The 18,252-nt window shown below is 37.4% G+C and overlaps 1 protein-coding gene across 4 annotated transcripts in view; it reads right to left on the bottom strand.

The window, feature by feature from the left end:
* COL28A1 (collagen type XXVIII alpha 1 chain) overlaps positions 1-18,252 on the bottom strand; it is a 53,639-nt gene that overhangs the window by 13,551 nt on the left and 21,836 nt on the right. For all 4 annotated transcript variants that reach the window (XR_014943046.1, XM_015853659.3, XM_085538596.1 and 1 more), the window contains 11 exons: positions 18,026-18,094; positions 16,885-16,953; positions 16,507-16,575; positions 15,165-15,233; positions 14,011-14,082; positions 12,294-12,365; positions 11,572-11,640; positions 9,029-9,097; positions 7,134-7,202; positions 5,948-6,016; positions 936-1,004 (listed from right to left, as the gene is read on the bottom strand). Coding sequence is in view for 3 of the 4 variants with exons in the window: in XM_015853659.3 (XP_015709145.2) it covers positions 936-1,004; positions 5,948-6,016; positions 7,134-7,202; positions 9,029-9,097; positions 11,572-11,640; positions 12,294-12,365; positions 14,011-14,082; positions 15,165-15,233; positions 16,507-16,575; positions 16,885-16,953; positions 18,026-18,094 (765 nt within the window). In the remaining variant the exon portion in view is untranslated. The remainder of the gene's footprint in view (positions 1-935; positions 1,005-5,947; positions 6,017-7,133; positions 7,203-9,028; positions 9,098-11,571; positions 11,641-12,293; positions 12,366-14,010; positions 14,083-15,164; positions 15,234-16,506; positions 16,576-16,884; positions 16,954-18,025; positions 18,095-18,252) is intronic.

Genomic DNA, 18,252 nt, shown 5'->3' with positions numbered 1-18,252 from the left:
ATACTGTCACACACTTTGTGGGCTTCGAGACCCAGTCTAAACTGATTCTTACCAAAATTACTCTTTTTAAACTGACTATCTATATGATTTACTGAGGTAATGAAATTGCTATAGCTTTCACAAAGGAATGCAAAGTCATATGTACATCCTGAGAAAACATCAACACCCTATTGCTCACTGCATTTCTGTATCATGATGGTGATAACATTTCTCAAGTTTATTCAGAACAGCCATGGAGATTTCTGTTATTCTATCTGCTAAGGAACTTACAGAAGAAGTTACAAAGACATACATGTTTTTAACTTAATTAAATGTGGAGAAATATAGACAGAATTCCAATGTTTTCTCCACTGACTTTGTACAATTATTAATGGATAGATCTATAATACAGAAATACAGGCATGGACTGAGTTATCTTTCCTAGCAGCAGTTTTTTTCCTTTTAGGATTACCATCCATGTTAGTGGAGGAAATTAAAATTTGTCCAGATGTTGCATGCTGGCACCTTTTAGAATTAATTTTTTGGCTTTATGTTTCTTTCCTAATGGTTTTACAAATGCAGCTAACAGGATTCAATTTCATTGATAAAAAATAAGCAAACTTCAAATCCAAATTTCACACATTTTTACCCACAAAAGGATATTTTGGAAATATCATAGATGCAAAAGGAATGAATGTGTCATTTCACTCAATTATTATCTCTAAAGCTGTGATCTGATAAAGTTTAGTTTCTAATGCAGTTTTCAGGTAGTACTCTGCCCTAATCCAAGCAGTAGGAATGTATAGTCAATCCCCACGCTTTAAAGCTTGATTTCTCCTGCAGTTGTGCCAACATGAATCAGTAACTGAAGAAGTTATTCTAGTGTCAGAGGGATTAGAGAGTCCGGCAGCCAGCATTACAAAAAGCAGGAAGCTTCAAGACGGTGTAGTACCAACCTTAGGACCAACCATTCCGCTTCCCCTCGGTCCTGGGGGCCCAGGATGGCCAGTCAGTCCACGATCTCCCTGAAAGTAGTCATAATAGCAGTAGTAATTTACCATTTACTAACTAGTACACTTTTCATACACTCTAAAAGCATTTGGTCAAACAACTGCTTCAAAAGGAAAGCAAACAAATGCTACACACATTTGCTTTATAAAATTAAAACAAAACAAAACAAAACACTAGGAATTGATATGCCTGCAGAGGGAGCAGTCTAACCAGAAGAGAACTGCATGTACAAATCACACTGATCACACATGAAACTTCATTTGTGATAGGAGAAAAGAAAGAACATATCATACTGATCACAAAGGATGGAAAAAAAGTACAGAACCCTTTACTGACTTCTTTTACTTTCTGTGAACATTTGTGCAGCTTTCAGATCTTAACAACTGCTTTTTAGGTGAAATGCCCCAAATTCAATTTCCAGTGACAGATCACTCCAGTCTGTGTGTTTTGTATATGGCTACAAAACTGCCATGATAAGTTCTGCACTGTGCTATTTATGTTAATACATGAGGGTCTTAGCTCTGTTTGGATGGATTTGGAGAGGTGGTAAACCTGAATCCGAAGCTTAGATTAAGCTTATAATGCTTTCCTTCTTGATCTAATATTTGGATACTGAATTTATGTTCAGTTCCTCTTTCCTCCAAAGCACTGGACACTGGCCAGCTTGAGTCAACATACAGGCATGGTACATGGACACTCTTGGCTTTAAATTGGAATGTCAAGCTCAGAGTCTGAGAGTTAAGCTGTTTGCCAGATTAGTCAAGAGGGAATTCCACTCAGATTTTATCAAAGGGGGAGGTGGTTTGTTGGTTTGGTCTGGTCTGGTTTAGAAAAGAGAGCTAAAGAGAGGGATATTTCGGTTTTTGTTGTTTCTTTTTAGGATGAGAGGTGTTCTTCCTATGATGACCTGACACTTTTCTATCACACCTTCCCTGCTAATTCAAGAGCCAAGACACTGGCAGCGTCCTTCAAATTTTGTTTTGTTTTGTGGCAGATTCTATCTGTAAACATTTAAAGATTACAAACTTCAGTACTTAAAGATTGTAGCTCTTAAATCTGACACACAGTGCTAGGAAGTGTCCCTCTACAGTGAGATAACTGGTAGATATTCCTGATCTTTTAAAACCTCTGTGGTTTACCAGCTCTTCCTGTAAAGTATTTCCCTACCATTGGCTTGAGATGGTTGTATTACTAGCAAACATTATGAGACTAAGCAAAAATAGTCACCTTTCTTTTAAATTTCATCTGTTATCAGGAGACAAATTATTGATTCTCACTGTCCTTGTATGAAACAGCCCTAAGCAGATGAAGGAAAGAGCTGCTAAAGTTTTCCCTTCTCAAGCTTCCGGAACCTACCAGAGGTATCAAAGCTATGAGGAAGTTCTACAGTCAGTGCTTTGCAAGTACCTATTGTTTTTAAGAAACTCTGGGCTGCTGTGGACGAGGAAGCAATCTGTAAGCCATTGTGAAAGGAAGGTACTGAGCAAATAATTTGCAGTGTTCTTTTTGCTGTAGCTGCAATCTACTCCTAGATCAGCCCTGACCACAAAAAAAGCACAAGTAGGTCTTGAAGTTTTGTCTTTCTTCCTCCCATGTGTAATACATTCTTACACAGGGTCACCGCAGGTGAAGGATCAAGTTTTAGCCTCACATGCTTAGTTAATACCAGATGTCTCACTGAAAAGCTCTTTTGTAGAGCTTTATAGTAATTCTCAAAGTTTTTGTGTTTCTTGGTTTAGAGAAAAAGAATTTCAATTTGCTTCATACGTTGCAAAAGTTTTTTTTTTGTTTGTTTGTTTGTTTTTCCCTCAGGTGTGACTCTAAGCAGATCTCTAGGGAATTCATTTAAAAAGGATTAGTGCTGCTCTTTGATGAGCTCTAATTTATTTCCTGCACTGTGCTTGTAGACAAGCTAAGTCACCATCAGTGAATTAGAAAAACACCACTGAAACAAGAAACAAAAAGCTGAGTCAAGACTACTAAGACACTAAGCCATGTGGCGCAGTTAATACAGCAGAAGGAAGGGATGCCATTGAAAGGGACCTGGACAAACTAGTGTTGTGGACCCATGTGAACCTATTGAGATACAGTAAGACCGCGTGCCAGATGTTGCAAGGTGTCACACTTGAGTTGGGTTAATCCCTGACACATACACAGCCTGGGAGAAGTACTCACTGAGAGCAGCCCTGCAGAGAAAAGACCTGGGGGGTCTTGGGGGATTAAGAGTTTAACATGAGCTTGCAGCCCAAAAAGCCAATGGTGTCCTTGGCTGCATCAAAAAAGGGGAGGCCAGCAGGGTGAGGGAGGTGATTGTCCTCCTCTACTTTGACCTCATGAGGACCCACCTGGAGTATTGCTGCCAGGCCTGGGCCCCCCAGCACAAGAAAAACATGGAGCTGTCAAAGAGGGTCCAAAGAAGAACCACAAAGATGATTGGAGGGGTGGAGCATCTCCCTTATGAAGAAAGGCTGAAGGACCTGGGCTTGTTGAGCCTGGAGAAAAGAAGGCTCTACGGAGATCTCATTACTGCCTTCCAGAACTTAAAGAGAGCTTACAAACAGGAGGGAGACTGTCTTTTACATGGTCTGACAGTGATAGGACAAGGGGGAATATTTTTAAACTAAGAGAGGGGAAATTTAGATTAGATGTTAGCAAGCAACTTTTTACTCAGCAGGTGGAACAGGTAGCCCAGAGAAGGTGTGGCTGCTCCATCTCTGTAGGTTTTGAAGGTCCAGTTGTATGGGGCCCTGGGCAGCCTGATCTGTGGGTAGCAGTCCTGCCCACGGCAGAGGGGTTGAAAACACATGATCTTTAAGGTCAATTCCAACTCAAGCCTCCCCATGCTTCTGTGACAATAAAAGTACGAGATTCCAATACTTATTTCTTATCATTTGGTCAAGAAAGCGGATTAAATGACCTAATGCTCGCACGAAAAATAAATTTTGGCCTCCAAGGATATGTACCTCACTTACTGTAAGACATATATTTGGTACTGAAACACACAGTAGACACTGCAACAATCCCTTCAGTGAGAGCTGGTTGACATAACAATTAAAGAAAAAAGACCTTGCATCTCTACCTTCCTCATTTTAGTTCAAATAGAGATGCCTCAAGCTGCAGAAGTTATTTACACTGCAAATGGATCCATCCCAAATGTTCATGCTGTGCTAGGGGTTTTAATAATCCTTCTGTTATGTGATTACTGAGAATGATATTTTCTTTATATTTGGTGCTGTGCTCTTACTCCTGAATGTCTGTCGCCCATCTCCTACTTGGCAATAATGCTTTTATACATATATATTTTATTGTACTCTGACATTATCTGCCTCTGTTTAAATGCTATAGAAAATTGTGTGCTGCCCAGATTGAATGGATTCCACATGTCCCAATTTTGTATTCATGTAAATCTGACCTCTGATACATAAAATTCCTATTTTGCAGTGCACACATGTGAGCCATTTCTGAGAGCAGGGAGAACAGAACTCTGATTCAGCTGAATGGAACATTCCAATGTAATGATACTCAAAGGAATTTCAAATTGACTAGTGAGTAAATTTATGAATCTCTTTTATCAAATAAACGTTCTTTTCATATTCTGAGATTGCTTGTGTTATTGTTTTTTTTACACGTAAAGGATGAGAGATAGCCAGCAAACATAAGATCATCCATTTTATGAATTGAGTTCTAGAGGGATTTTCACAATTCAGGTGAACTATTTTCCCCTGTGCAACCATAAATTATAATTTTATGTAATAACCACTTTAATAATTTTCAACAATAATCTAGAGTTTACATGAAATGTTATTCTGCAGCAACAAGAAGAATATCTCGTAAGGCTGTATTATATCAAGTGTAAAATCTTTATTTGGAAAAAACCCTCACATTAAAAATCTGATTAGTTTAGTACTGTCTGTTTTCTGCAAGTCTGTTCTGACTGCCATAAATGAAATTATATTCTTTAGTCTTGGCATGTGCCAGATTCTTTATTACTCCAGGTGGAAATGTCCTGTATTGGTAAGTGGTAGCTCTGAACAGAAGCACAAATCCAGATGTTTTAGTTCCCCATCATCAGACTACTGGACATCCTAAGGATGAATGGCCTTCAGTTTTAACTTCATTGTGGATATGTTTTTAAGACATTATTGTTTATTTTAGATGGGATCTTTCATGTTCTGAGAACTGAAGTTAAAAGTTCTGTTTGGGGAAAAAAAAAAGGCAATGTTTATTTTGCTTTCTACTACAACATGCTCTGTGTTTCCTATTTCACATGTAATAAGGAGATCATTAATTAAACCACCCTGCAGAACATCATAAAGACATTTCTAATGTAGTTTTAGTAATAATTTTCTTCTTTCCAAATTTTTATAACATAGTTGCTATAATGTGACTTTTAAGACCAATTATATACTGCACAGAGCTTGGTAACGTTTCAGCTATTTTGTGGTTTATGATAAAAAAACCAAAACAAACTTGGAAGTGTTTCAGCATTGAATTTCCAATCTCTTTATTGTTTCCTTTTGTTTGTGTGTTCATTTTTTTAGCCATCCAGTTTTTCCTATACAGCGATACTCATTTTCAGTTAAGATCTGTAGTCTTTTCTTGGGAATCAATAGCTAAGAACTTCAAAAATACATCACTGTTTCAGCTGTAATCACTATTTCTCCTAATTTGTTTGGAGCCTTGCCCTTTTTATTGCAGTAGAAAAAAGAAAGTGACTACTAAGCAATATTCTGCCTGCCTTGGATTCTGACCTCCATATAGAAATTCCAGCACATAAAAACACTCTGATTCTTTGGGTGTATGGAAAATCTGAAGTTATAAAGCAAGAACTAGTTTGCATCTATCAAGGTAGAAAAAAAGCAAAGCAGGAGATGAAATTGCAGCATTTTATTATCAAAATGGAGATATTTGTCTACACTGTTTACTAGCTAAATGGGTGTACTACCTCTGTACATACCTTCGGTCCAGGATCTCCCACACTGCTTGGGCCTGGTGGTCCTGGAGGGCCTGGTGGTCCAGGAGGTCCCTGGTACAAGAAGAATACAGCATGTCAGTAGCTGTCCTAAAGAAACAGTAGTTATGCTCTTTCACAAAGAAGAGAATTTCAGTAGTATTTATTAATCTCTCTGTTTCAGTTGTGTTTTCTCAAATTCATGATATTTCTATTGTGTACTGAGCAACAGTTGTTATCAGGAAGCCTAGACTTGAGTCCAGCCAACCCATTAAATATAGGTGTCAGTTCAGGACTAACATATTTTGACATATTTGTGTTTAAAGTCTGTTCTGCTGAACTCCTGCTCAATCCTTCACAAACCCTTCATCTGCCCTTTGTACTGCTGAAGGCATCTCTACCCTCCCTTTCAGTATTTGGAGGACAGATGTCTTTGCTCTATCAGAGCTACTGAGTTTTAGCTACATAACTATTGTTCATATCTGCTGGTAGCTTACAGAGTCTTTACAGGCCCTGAAGCAGGCAAAGTTGGCCTAAGAATGGGAAAGACACATGCTATCACCTTCAGACATTCCAAAGATGTTTCACTTTTTACTGATGTCTGTGATTTGCAGAGATGCGTGACTCGTGTGGCATTAGGAGACAGGAGTCCTGTAATAAGCATAATTTAAGCATACATACATATACCTAAGTTTTCCATCCTGTAACTTGGCAGACTATAACCAGCATTTATATAGTTTTATTAATGAATAGTTTGGCCAAGCAAATATTTTCCCTTGAAGAGAAAATAATGAATTAAAAAAAAAAAAAAAAAAGGAACAGGGGGAAGAAGAAAGCGGGGGACAAAGAGGGGTAAGAACTCAAAGCTATAATGTCAGTAATACTTATTAGCAGCCATGAAGACTTTAATGAAATTACAGAAAATCCCTTTCATGATGCTGAAACAAAAGCAGCTCAGTTTATTCTCAGTTCGAATTGTCTGTAGATATAGTACTGTGTCCATGATAGGAAAGGACTTTAGAACAAACCTGAGATATTTAAAACTGGTGAAGGATGAAAGAGAAGTTTAGTTACACTTAACTAAGTGACTAAATACTTGAGCATACAAAGCAATTTTTGTTTTCGTATAGAACTAAGTACAGCAGAATGTAATTATAAGCAATAAACAGTAAAGAATTAAACACATACTTACAGCTTCACCTTTGTGGCCTTCGCCTTTTTCTCCACGGGGTCCAGTTGGTCCAGGTGGTCCTGGGTCACCCTAAATACAAAATAATAAATCAGGTATTGTGCATGTAACCAGATCATCATAATAAATTACATTAAAAGGCCTCCACTAAGACATATAGCCATTGAAAACAACCCTCTGGCTGTGACCATCCAACCAATTCTTTATCCACTGAATTGTCCACCCTTTAAATCTCTATCTCTCCAATTTAGAGACAGTGATATCACATGGAATTGTGTCAACAACCTTGCACAAGTCCAGTTAGATATCATCAGTTACCCTTCCAATTGTCAACTGAAGCAGTCACTCCATTGTAGGAAGGCCACCAGATTGGTCAGGCAAGATCTGCCCTTGGTGAAGCCATTCTGGCTATCTCACATCACCTCCTCATCTTGCATGTGCCTTAACATATCTTCCAGGAGGATCTTGCCCTTCTCTTACAATGGGAGGGATTTTGTTCTGTTAGCCCCACCTAGAGGTTCAGGTACACAATAAACGTGGGAGCTCTGACTGCCTCCAAGGCAAAAAACTTGTTGAGTACCTCAGCCTTTGCCATGTTCATTAAGGCCAGTCCTTTTTTTCTCATTTATCACAAAAGAAAATTTGATACTTTAATGTATCTTTCAAGGTACATTGGCAGTTTGCCCTAAAGATGTTCCTAAGTGACTGCTGAACCAACTGGAATTCCTTCTTGGTACTTGTAAGTCACATATCCACCCCACAACTAAGTATGACGTATACAGCCATAGAGGGAGCACTGCACATCTCTTCGCTCAGTACAAGAGAACTAAGAAAGGTAAATGTACTCTACTGTAGGTTGATGGAAGGTTAGTTCACATAATCACAGAAACTTAGAATCATTAAATAAGTTCAGAAAAGATCACTAAGATGATCATCTACTCCAATTGTCAGTTCATCATCACCCGTGTCTGCTAAAGCATCAGCTAAACCTCACGTCCATCAGTGCCTCATTTACATACTTCTTGAACGCCCCTGGGGATGATGACCCCACCACTTCCCTGGGCAGCCAGTTCCAATGCCTCACCACTCATTCTGAGAAGAAATGTTTCCTACCATCCAATGTGAACCTCCACCAGCATAACCTAAGGCCACTACCTCTCATCCTACCACCTGGGAGAGGAGACTGTCTCCCACCTCACTTCAATCTCCTTTCAGGTAGTTGTGGAGAGTGATAAGGTTTTCCCTGAGCCTCCTCTTCTCCAGACTGAACAGTCCCACATCCCTCAGTTCCTCCTCGTGAGACTTGTGTTCCAGACCCTTCAAAAGCTTCACTGCCCTTCTTTGGACACACCCCAGGGCCCCAATTAAAATCATAGAATATGAGTTCATCTCTATTTTTACTTTTAATTCCATCGTTATTTTCTTTAAGAACAGGGATTTTGTCAGGTAGCTGACTGTTCATTGTTTTGTTTGTATTATTTTTTTGGCTGCATCAGAAATATAATAGAGATGGTTCAGGAACATGTCTATGATTAATGCTCCCCACAGCACAATTCTGCGGTGTCCAGACAATACAATCCCAGTGATTCACAGCAAGTGAATGTACTTGCAACAATGCAGGTGCCATTGTTGTCACTGATGACACGCTGAATTAATTCATTGACACCACTTTCCAGAGTATGTTTTAAAGTTATTTCCTGAAGCAGTAATGTACAGACAGTTGCTTCGATGCTCTTAAAAATACATAAAAAGGAATACAGACTTAAATCATGTGCCCACAGCTTTCACTTTCATAGACATCACCAGGCACAGAAAGGTTGCTCTGGCAGTTTCTGCATTTTCACATTTGCACATATCTCAGGTTTCTTTGCTTTCTAACTTTGTCTCAAAATTCCTACCACTGGTCCCATTATCGAATGTCCAGGAGGTCCATCTTCTCCTGGTGGTCCAATAGGTCCTGGATCTCCCTGTTTAAAAGGAAACAAAACCAAAGACATTTTCATTATTAATATTTGAGGTTTTACAGGAAAGAACAAGTATTCCATTTTTTATGACATTGCCATGACAATTGCTGAGCTTGGTAATATGAAATCAGCACTTCTACAGGAAGTTTCTTCTACCACAAGCTAGCACAGGCTGGTGTAAGGCTGATGCAACCTTGTTCCTGCCAGAGCACAAAGGACAGCAAAGAAATTAAAAGTGATGGCAAAGACAGGCACAGCATTTCAAAGTTGCAAATTCCACAGGCTGAATTTTATGAAAATCCTGGAAGAAACTTGAGTTTTTCTTCAGATATTACCCAGAATAACTGTGGGTAATTTTAGCCCTGCCAGTGACTTTCCTGGAAAGCAAAGAGACTTGGATTTCACTTTTCTCATGCTAGCTCCTGGGCTGCTTCTGATGTTTAATTTGTGGTAACAGATTTTTTTACTATACATTAAGCACCATGAAAAGAAAATCTTGGTTTCCAGTGAAACTTTTGCTTTTTTTTAAACAATACTGAGAAAGTCAGCATTTCAGGACATTCACTGGGGAATGCAGATCAAAGGTCCTGTCAAAACTATGCAGCAACTGTAACCACGAGAAAAGAATATGAGGTAGAAACTGCTGTCTAGTGTTACTGTCTCTGTACTAGGAACAGCATAATGGCTGTCTAGGGAAATGAAAATCTAATCCCCAAAAGAGGGATAGCTCAAAATAAATAAATTTCCAAATACACAACCACAGCTGTTTGGGAGTTAGATGTAGACCTACTATTACATTACTCAGTACATCTATACTAAAAAGACCTCAGACCATGACAACAACTGGGACTGCAAAATGTGCCATTTCCTTACCTAATGAATTTATGCCTGGCTTCACTACTTCAGATACCAGGATGTTCCAAGAACACAAATACTAGCAAAACATTGCGCTTTCCATAATGCAGAGAGAATACAGACCTGTACAGTCTGTTGTACTTTCAAACAGTTGGCAGAAACACAACAGAAATTTGTTTAAAGAAATACATTATTATGGAACTAAATAGGCAAAGAACTTTATAAATTCAAAAATCAACTTGAACTTTATAAATACTCAAACTACTTATACTGGTGTACTAGTTTCTGCACAGAAAAGCCTGATAAAAAATCTAGTAAAGAGTCTGAAAACTCCTGCAGGCTCCAGTGAATTTTTATTGTGGCTATTCCGCTGTGAAGGTGTAATGAACAGTACCATACTGATCAAATTATAGTGGAAAGGGCAACAAACTCTACAAAGTTATTATTTTTCAGCAAGAATGTTGTACAAATGACTTACTGGTCTATTCAAAAATGTCACAGTAATGTAGACAATGTCATTATGTCAAGAAGGCTGACTGGTGTCCTGAAACTTGTCTTCATGCAAATCATATGTTACAGCATATGACTTGTATTTTCTTGACATAAAGTTTTGCAAATAATTATGATTTTAATCTAAAATATGTGAGCACCTCACATTCCTTTCTATCTTCTCAGTAGTTGCATTTTTACTGCAGCTGTGCCTTGAGCTTGTTCTCTGATTCCTACCTGATATGTACATAAACCAGCTCAAACCACAACCTCACCCTCTGTGATGTCCTGTTGCCAGGCTGTTAAGTACAGTGAACATAAAATACCCACATGAGCATGTGTGTAGATGCTAATATACACTGAAGGAAGAAGAAAACTGGGGATGAAATGTCTTCAGAGTCACTGAATGTCTATTAGTGATTACTGTACCAAAGCTAAAGAGCATTAATTAATGCTGTAGTTAATATAAAAGCAGCCACTATTTTATTTATAAAATAAAAATGGGTCTTCAAAATCTTCCAAGTTAGTTTTACTGTTGCTAAATCAGCACATTTTCCTCATAAGGACAAATCCCATCCAATTCAAGTACATTTTTGCCATAGATAAAATGGAGGGGATGCAGCTCTAGTTATCTGGTATATGGCACTTCATTTAAAGTAGTGCATACAGTCCAGTTATTCTCTTTAAAGTGACATACAAAGATTCACACTCAAACATTCACTTCCAAAAAGCCTTCTAGTTCAGCATATAACTCCTGGAACCACAAAGACACCGGGGCTCATTGATGCATTCAGGAAATCTTTAGACTTTCCAAGAAAAAGAATGCATAAGAAAATGAGAAATAAGAGGACTTGAAAGTGATTGATTTCAAAGTAGGGACCAATCCCTTTTTTAATAGATGCATTTAAGAAGCAATAACACCCAATAAGTCCAATACCACTTCAAATGGCCACCAAACCACTATGTTAATTTTTGGTGCTTCTCGGTTCTCTTGACCTCTAAAATGCACTCAGCTTTATTACCACAAAAAGAAATTTTAATGTCTTTAATTTACGTTCCTTCACCTTTGACAGAAATGCTCACTAGATAATCTCCAGTCTCTGGTCTCCAGCAGGTACATACTATATAATCACCTTTGGTCCAGCAGGTCCCTGAATAGATGATCCAGCAATACCAGGTGGCCCCCTCTCTCCTGGTTCACCCTGTTATAAAATAGTACAGCTCACATTTAAATACTATAATTTGCAAGGCAAATAACATTTATTTATTCATTTATTTTTAAGATTTTCAAAACTTTATATTAAATATGTAAAACTTGACATAAAAATTGACAATATTTGGGAAAAAAAACCCACATAAATCAATTCAGTGCTTTTGTGGAAGGTGGTCCAACTTTCAAGTTTTAAATAACAATTGGTTTAACAGTATATTTGATTTTAGTAAATAGTGATTCATTTTTTGTGTCTGGCCTACTAAGCCAAAATAATAACCAGAACACTTGTATTATTTCAATTTATTTACCATTCGGAGTAATACTTACTACAACCCAAAATACTCTGATAGAAAGCTAATGTTTCCAAGACAAAATCTGTGAAATGTTTGTTATTAGAATTCCTCTGACAATTTCAATTTATCTTCTCAGTGCTCAAGCATAACTATGAAGTTTATAATTACATGTTTTCTTGTTCTTTTTCTCCTAAGGACTCTTAAATCGTTTAGGACAAACAGGTCAAACAACAGAACTGTTTCAGCTTCTTAAAGCATGGTAAACTTGAAAAATTTATTCATTAAATATATCCTATAGATTTTTGTTTGAAATACAAAGTGAATGGTTGCCCTGAAAGAAGAAGCTTACTTTTGGTCCAGCTAGGCCTTTTTCTCCTTTAGAACCAACCAGTCCCTGGGATCCTTTTTGTCCTGGAGCACCCTGAAGAAAGTAAAGCTTTGGTTTAAATCAAAGCAAAGTTTCATTCACAGCTGAATGCCTATAATTAGAAAGGTATTCAGATGCTTCATTCAATCTGAAATCCCACTCAGTTTTAGAATCAGTTCCAAATGGCTTAAATTTAACTGGATGAGAGATAAAAACATTTGTTTGTTTACTCATACATCTTTCCAGTCTTTTCATTTCATGTTTAGACATCTAAATAGTCACATCATCTACCTTAGTTTTCCTTCTTTCCATATCAGCATGCTGAGATAATCATAAAATGGCTTAGGTTCCTCATATTACACTAGGTTCAGGAAAATTATCTATGAATTTTTTTTTATTTTATTTTATTTATTTATTTTTTTTTGCATAATATCAATCAAATTAATGTATTAGAATGAATATACATACACAAAGTAGCTGCTCGGTGCTAACATATTCAGTTATGATGAATTATGACAACAAAGGTGATAATATAAAAATGATCATCAGAATAATGTATGTGAAAGAAAAAATCAGGTTTTAACTCAACCCATACTCTCAATTCTGATGTATCTACCTGATACACCAAGAGCCTCATCTCAAAGAACAAATACAACATATTTATCCACAGTGGAAGGTTGGTATTTGCACTGCCATTGCAGCTGAAAAACATGAAGTTGCATCCTTAATAGGTGTTAATTACAGCTATTTGGATACTTTCTGATGTAAGATTTATAGTAAAAAAATATTGATTTGCTTACACTGAATAATAGAATCATGGAATCATAGAATGGCCTGGGTTAGAAAGGACCACAATGATAATCCAGTTTCAACCCCCCTGCTATGTGCAGGGTTGCCAACCACCAGACCAGGCTGCCCGGAGCTACATACAGCCTGGCCTTGAATGCCTCCAGGGATGGGGCATCCACAACCTCCTTGGGCAACCTATCACAGTGTCATCACCCTCTGTGTTAACTTCCTCCTAACATCTAACCTAAACCTCCTGTCTTAGTTTGAAACCATTCCCCCTTGTTCTATCACTATCCACCCTTGTAAACAGTCATACCCCCTTCTGTTTATATACTCCCTTCAAATATTAGGTCACAGTGAGAGGTCTCCCCAGAGTCATGTTCAGTTCATCAGTTCAGTACGTTATAAGATGCTACCCTCCTATAAAGAATATAGAATTTATGAACCTTTCTTGTAACATGCCTGAGATTCTCTTAAGATCTCAGAATTTCCCTTGGAAACAAGGAGCTTCAATTTTGGCTCTTTGTGGCAGTTTAGATACCATGTTGGAAGACTTCAGCCACAGCTCACAACTCTTCTAGACACCACAGTCTACATCAATTTAGCCTGACTTCTTTGCAGCTGGTAAAATCTGAACAAATCTGTCTGTTGTGAAGACAGTGAAAACTAATGGAAATCAGCAGCCCACAAAAGACAGGAGTGCTAAAGTAGCTGCATATTCAGGTGACAGTAACTCTTAACAAAATTTGCTGGAAATATCTCAACTATCACACTCCCTTTTCCCTGACAAATCTGTGTTGTCATCCCACAGGATGAACTGCTTGTCATTAAATACCCATAAAGTACTGAAGGCCAAGTTTGGTCTTCTTTCATCTAAGGCTTCTATATGCAGGAAAACACATTTTCTTACCTTTTTGCCTGGATTCCCAGGGTCTCCTTGAGCTCCTTTCCCTCCTGGGACTCCTGGTGGACCTATGTCTCCCTTTGAGAAGAATAAATGTTAGTATCTGCAAACATCAATAAATTATTTTATTCTGTAAAATGGTTCTAACAGTGTGTTAGAATGTTAATTCATTAGATACAATATTTTTACTCAGGTAAAGGTTGTTATTCCCATCAAGTTAACTATTTTATAGATACAGAGAGATGAGTATTCTGAATTTCTCTCAAAGCCTTCCACCTACTTCTTAAACCCTGGTTTTGTATTAAATTTACATTTATTCAGCAAATAAAAGAATGGATGAAAATTGATTGCTATTCTGCACATACTGTTAACATAATAAAAATGCAATTTTCTTGCTAAGTCAAACACTTGGGACTGTAGGTCTGCTCAGTCTAAAATGCCTGTCTAATCATTTTTTGTTGTGAATTCATGTTATAGACTTTGGTTTATTTGAATATATTGCATTGTGTGAGTTGGATGATGCTCACAGACTGGTTTGTTCCATAAATGAAGGTGGGGATTGAAGACTACCTTGCTTGTTGTATAAACTGGTCTAGGCATTGCTTCTAAGACAGGCCTTGCTACAAAGAGTTGAAAATATGTATAGGAACTAGTCCTGCCAAGGGCTTATTCCATGAAAAAAAAATCACCAAACCCAAAATATCCATGTCTCTTCACCCAGTTGTGGGGGGATTCCTATTTGAAATGGCAAGGTCCTTGTAGGTCCTTCTATAATGGCAACTGAAGACAAAGCAGTAAGCGCTTACCATCTTTTCTAACATGTAAGCAATATGAGCTCTGCCACCAAATAAGACTGTATTTTTTTTAATCATTGTAGAGGAACAGAGGTAGCAGCAGACTTTCTGACAGACCACAGAGATATCTCACTAGCTTAGAAAAGATGGGAACAAACTCTGTTATGGCTGCAGTAATGGTTTTAGGAGCATGGGAGCCTTAGAAAACATTTTGATTTTAAAGAGCAAAAATTTGAAGTTACGGGAATATCTATATCATATTTTTGATCATAGTTAATTTATAGAAACAAAATCTTCTACTTTGTTTACCAGTAACCTGGAAAAAAATTATAATTCACTATAAGAAGCCGTTAAAAACAGGCTTACTTTTAGCCCTCGTACTCCAACTGCTGGGAGCCCTGGTTCTCCTTTTTGTCCACGTTCACCTTGTTGACCCTAATAACAAAAAACACTTCTGTTTCACAAGGCATACAACCTAACTTCATTCATTACTTGTATTGCTTAAATCTTTACACATAGAAATGGTCAAATTTTCAGCCAAGTAATTTTTGACTGGAACATTCTTTTCAGTCAGAACTCCAGTAACTTATAGGACTGCATCTATTTTATTCAGCCATGCAGTGTGGAAAAAGTATAAGTAAGTAAATAATTCCAACTTCCTTCTTCTTGTTCTAATTAATATAAGTGCATTGTATTTTCTATTTTACGTTGATATATCAAGGACTCTTCTTTCACTGAAAGAAAGATAATTCCAAATAAAAAAAAATAAGAACTGTTTAAGAGAAAGCTTTGCCCTGTTGATTCATCTTTCTAGTAGCTATAAAACTAGTTCTTCCTAAAGAAATAGGAATTTATTTTTCCAGTTATGTTTTTCAGATTGGTAAGGAAAATGTTTTCATATTTAATATGTTTCAGAACTACCTATGTTTCCCTAGATTATTTCTGTGACTGCTACTTACGTGCCAAAGTAACGTCCAGGTGAACATGACTGTACCTCTCGCTGCTTTTGCTGGAGTGACTACTGTGATCCTTTTGTAATTCAAGATGATTACAAAGCATACATCCACTTTACCATTTATCAGCTCATTCCATTTGCTTTCCTGAATATTTTGCCAAATTCCCTTTTTCCCCGCATGCAGTTCTTACCTGACACTAGACATTGCTAGAGGCTTGGACTTCGGAAGCAGCAATTCTTTATTTTTTTGTTCTCTTTCTACTTCTTTCTATGGTGCAGTGTTGCCTACTGAATACATTTAGGCTCTCTTCTCTGTCCTAGTGTTTCTGCCTTTGGTTTTGGTTTTCTCTCATGCTTGCCATGGAAGGCTGAAGGATAGACAAGCCTAAAAAGTCTCCAAACTATCACTGGTTTACAGCTAAGTAGCTCACTAAAATTTTATATTTAAATGCAATATGTATAAGGCACCAAATTCATTTGATAGAAACATGTCCGAAAGGTACGTTGTTTATAAATTTAGGTTTACCAAGAAGCTAAAATCCATATTCAAAAAGCCGGAGTCCCATGCTCCACTTTGGAAACATGAGTGTTTTTCCCTCAAAGACTCAAAAGTGAATCGTTATTTTCAATGAAGAGTTCTCTAGTGAACTTTTTAATCTCACAAAGCATGCTCTTGAAAATCTGGCACAGATACATCACTTGTTGCTTCTTGCTAGTGATAGATATTTTTTAAAATAATGTATTAATCATTACCTTTGGACCTGGAAAACCAAAACCTTTAGATCCTTTTGCACCAGGATTTCCTTGTGGACCCTGTATACCCTATAAAACAAAAATGCATTATATTCTTCTATATTTGAAGTTAACCATGAGTCTATCAGCTTACAATTATATCATTTTGTCACTGTCATTTTTCTGTGGATTTTACAGCCTGATCCAAGTGTAATGACCAGAGTTACTGTTCAGGGAGAAAGCAAATGGGAAGCATCTCAGTATCTGCATGTAAGACCTGATTCGCTGGCACAGTATGTATTAAATATTAAGAATGAAATAGACAAACACATGATTCAGCTCATTCTAGCTGTCTGCAGCATGTCTGCAGCTCAGTGTCTGTCCCTGATTCAAACTTACCCGGCTTCCTGGATTACCAACTCCTGGTGGTCCTTCTGGGCCCCGTGGTCCTACCTGGCCTTGTTCACCCTGTACAAAAAGTATTCCAGAGAGCTAAATTGCAATAAACCATGTGAGCTGATTAACATGCTTAAATTAATCACAGAGTACTAGTCCCTCAAGCTGTATTATTTTGAATTGCACTACTTCTTTTTGAGTGAAATGAGAATTTTGAATCATACAATGGCTTGGGTTGGAAGGAACCCCAAGGATCATCAAGTTCCAAACTCCTGCCACAATACCTTAATGTCTTCTTATCACAATTGATCTAATGAAAGCATGACTTCTTCATTCCTTCAAACACTATCTTATTTGTAATAAACAATGAAGGCTAGAAGGATCTGTAGCTTATATTTGCAGACAGATTAATTTCAAGGATTTTCCTGCATTGAGATATTGAGTTTCTTACACAACACTCAGAGGAAAATCTTGTGACCATAAAGAGGGCAGCTAGAGAATAGAGAGTATTACAGAGGTTTTGTACAAAATTTAAGGAGGGAATAGAGGAATTATGGTGAGGAGGTATTGGGAGGGTATGGGTACTGGGAGTACCCAGAAAGATATCCAGGATGTGTGACACCAGTCCTTTGAAAACAACAATTCCCTTCACTTACACCAGAAAATCTTAACTACTTAAATTGTTCCAAACACTACCCTGGCCATCACTGCATTTTTGTGAGCCTGGACACCAAAAAGCTAACACATTTCAGAAGCCAGAGTGTTTCTTTGCTGGTCTCAGGTTCATTAGGCCATATGACGGAAAGCATGTTCAATATTTTTAAAATATTCAAATCACATTTTATACAACCTTTTGGAAATAAATACATATGGAACAAAATCTATTTCTTCCTTCCCACACCCTACTGCACAGAATACAGTGCTTGGTGCTTGTGATTAACATTATGAGACTCGTTTATTTATGTCAATAAACACAGTTGAGGAAGCTGCACTGAATGGTATAAAGTAGTTCCTGAGATTGCAAGTTTCACACAGTTTCCTGAAATTCACACACCTGTTGTGCAGTTTTGTAAATAATTCATCATTAATTTACTATATATATAGCTAACTATCAGTATGATTAGGAAAATATTCTGTCCCTCACCTTGTCACCTTTTATCGATGGACCTGGAGGTCCCATTTCACCAGCTTTGCCTTCAGAGCCTTTTTCACCCTAGAAATACGCAAAAGTTTGGAACTGTATAAAGGAATTTATAAAGAACATCCAAGACAAATTGATCAGCACAATGTGGATAAGGGAAAAAAGTATTCCTTTGCAAACAAACAAGAAAAACAGTCAATTGAATTACTAGTTTTACAGGAAAGCAATTC

The sequence above is a fragment of the Coturnix japonica genome, chromosome 2, assembly GCF_054131305.1.
Source record: "Coturnix japonica strain WE chromosome 2, WE-NBRP24, whole genome shotgun sequence".
Classification (NCBI taxonomy): Eukaryota; Metazoa; Chordata; class Aves; order Galliformes; family Phasianidae; genus Coturnix; species Coturnix japonica.
This window is presented reverse-complemented; position numbering and strand designations above follow the sequence as displayed.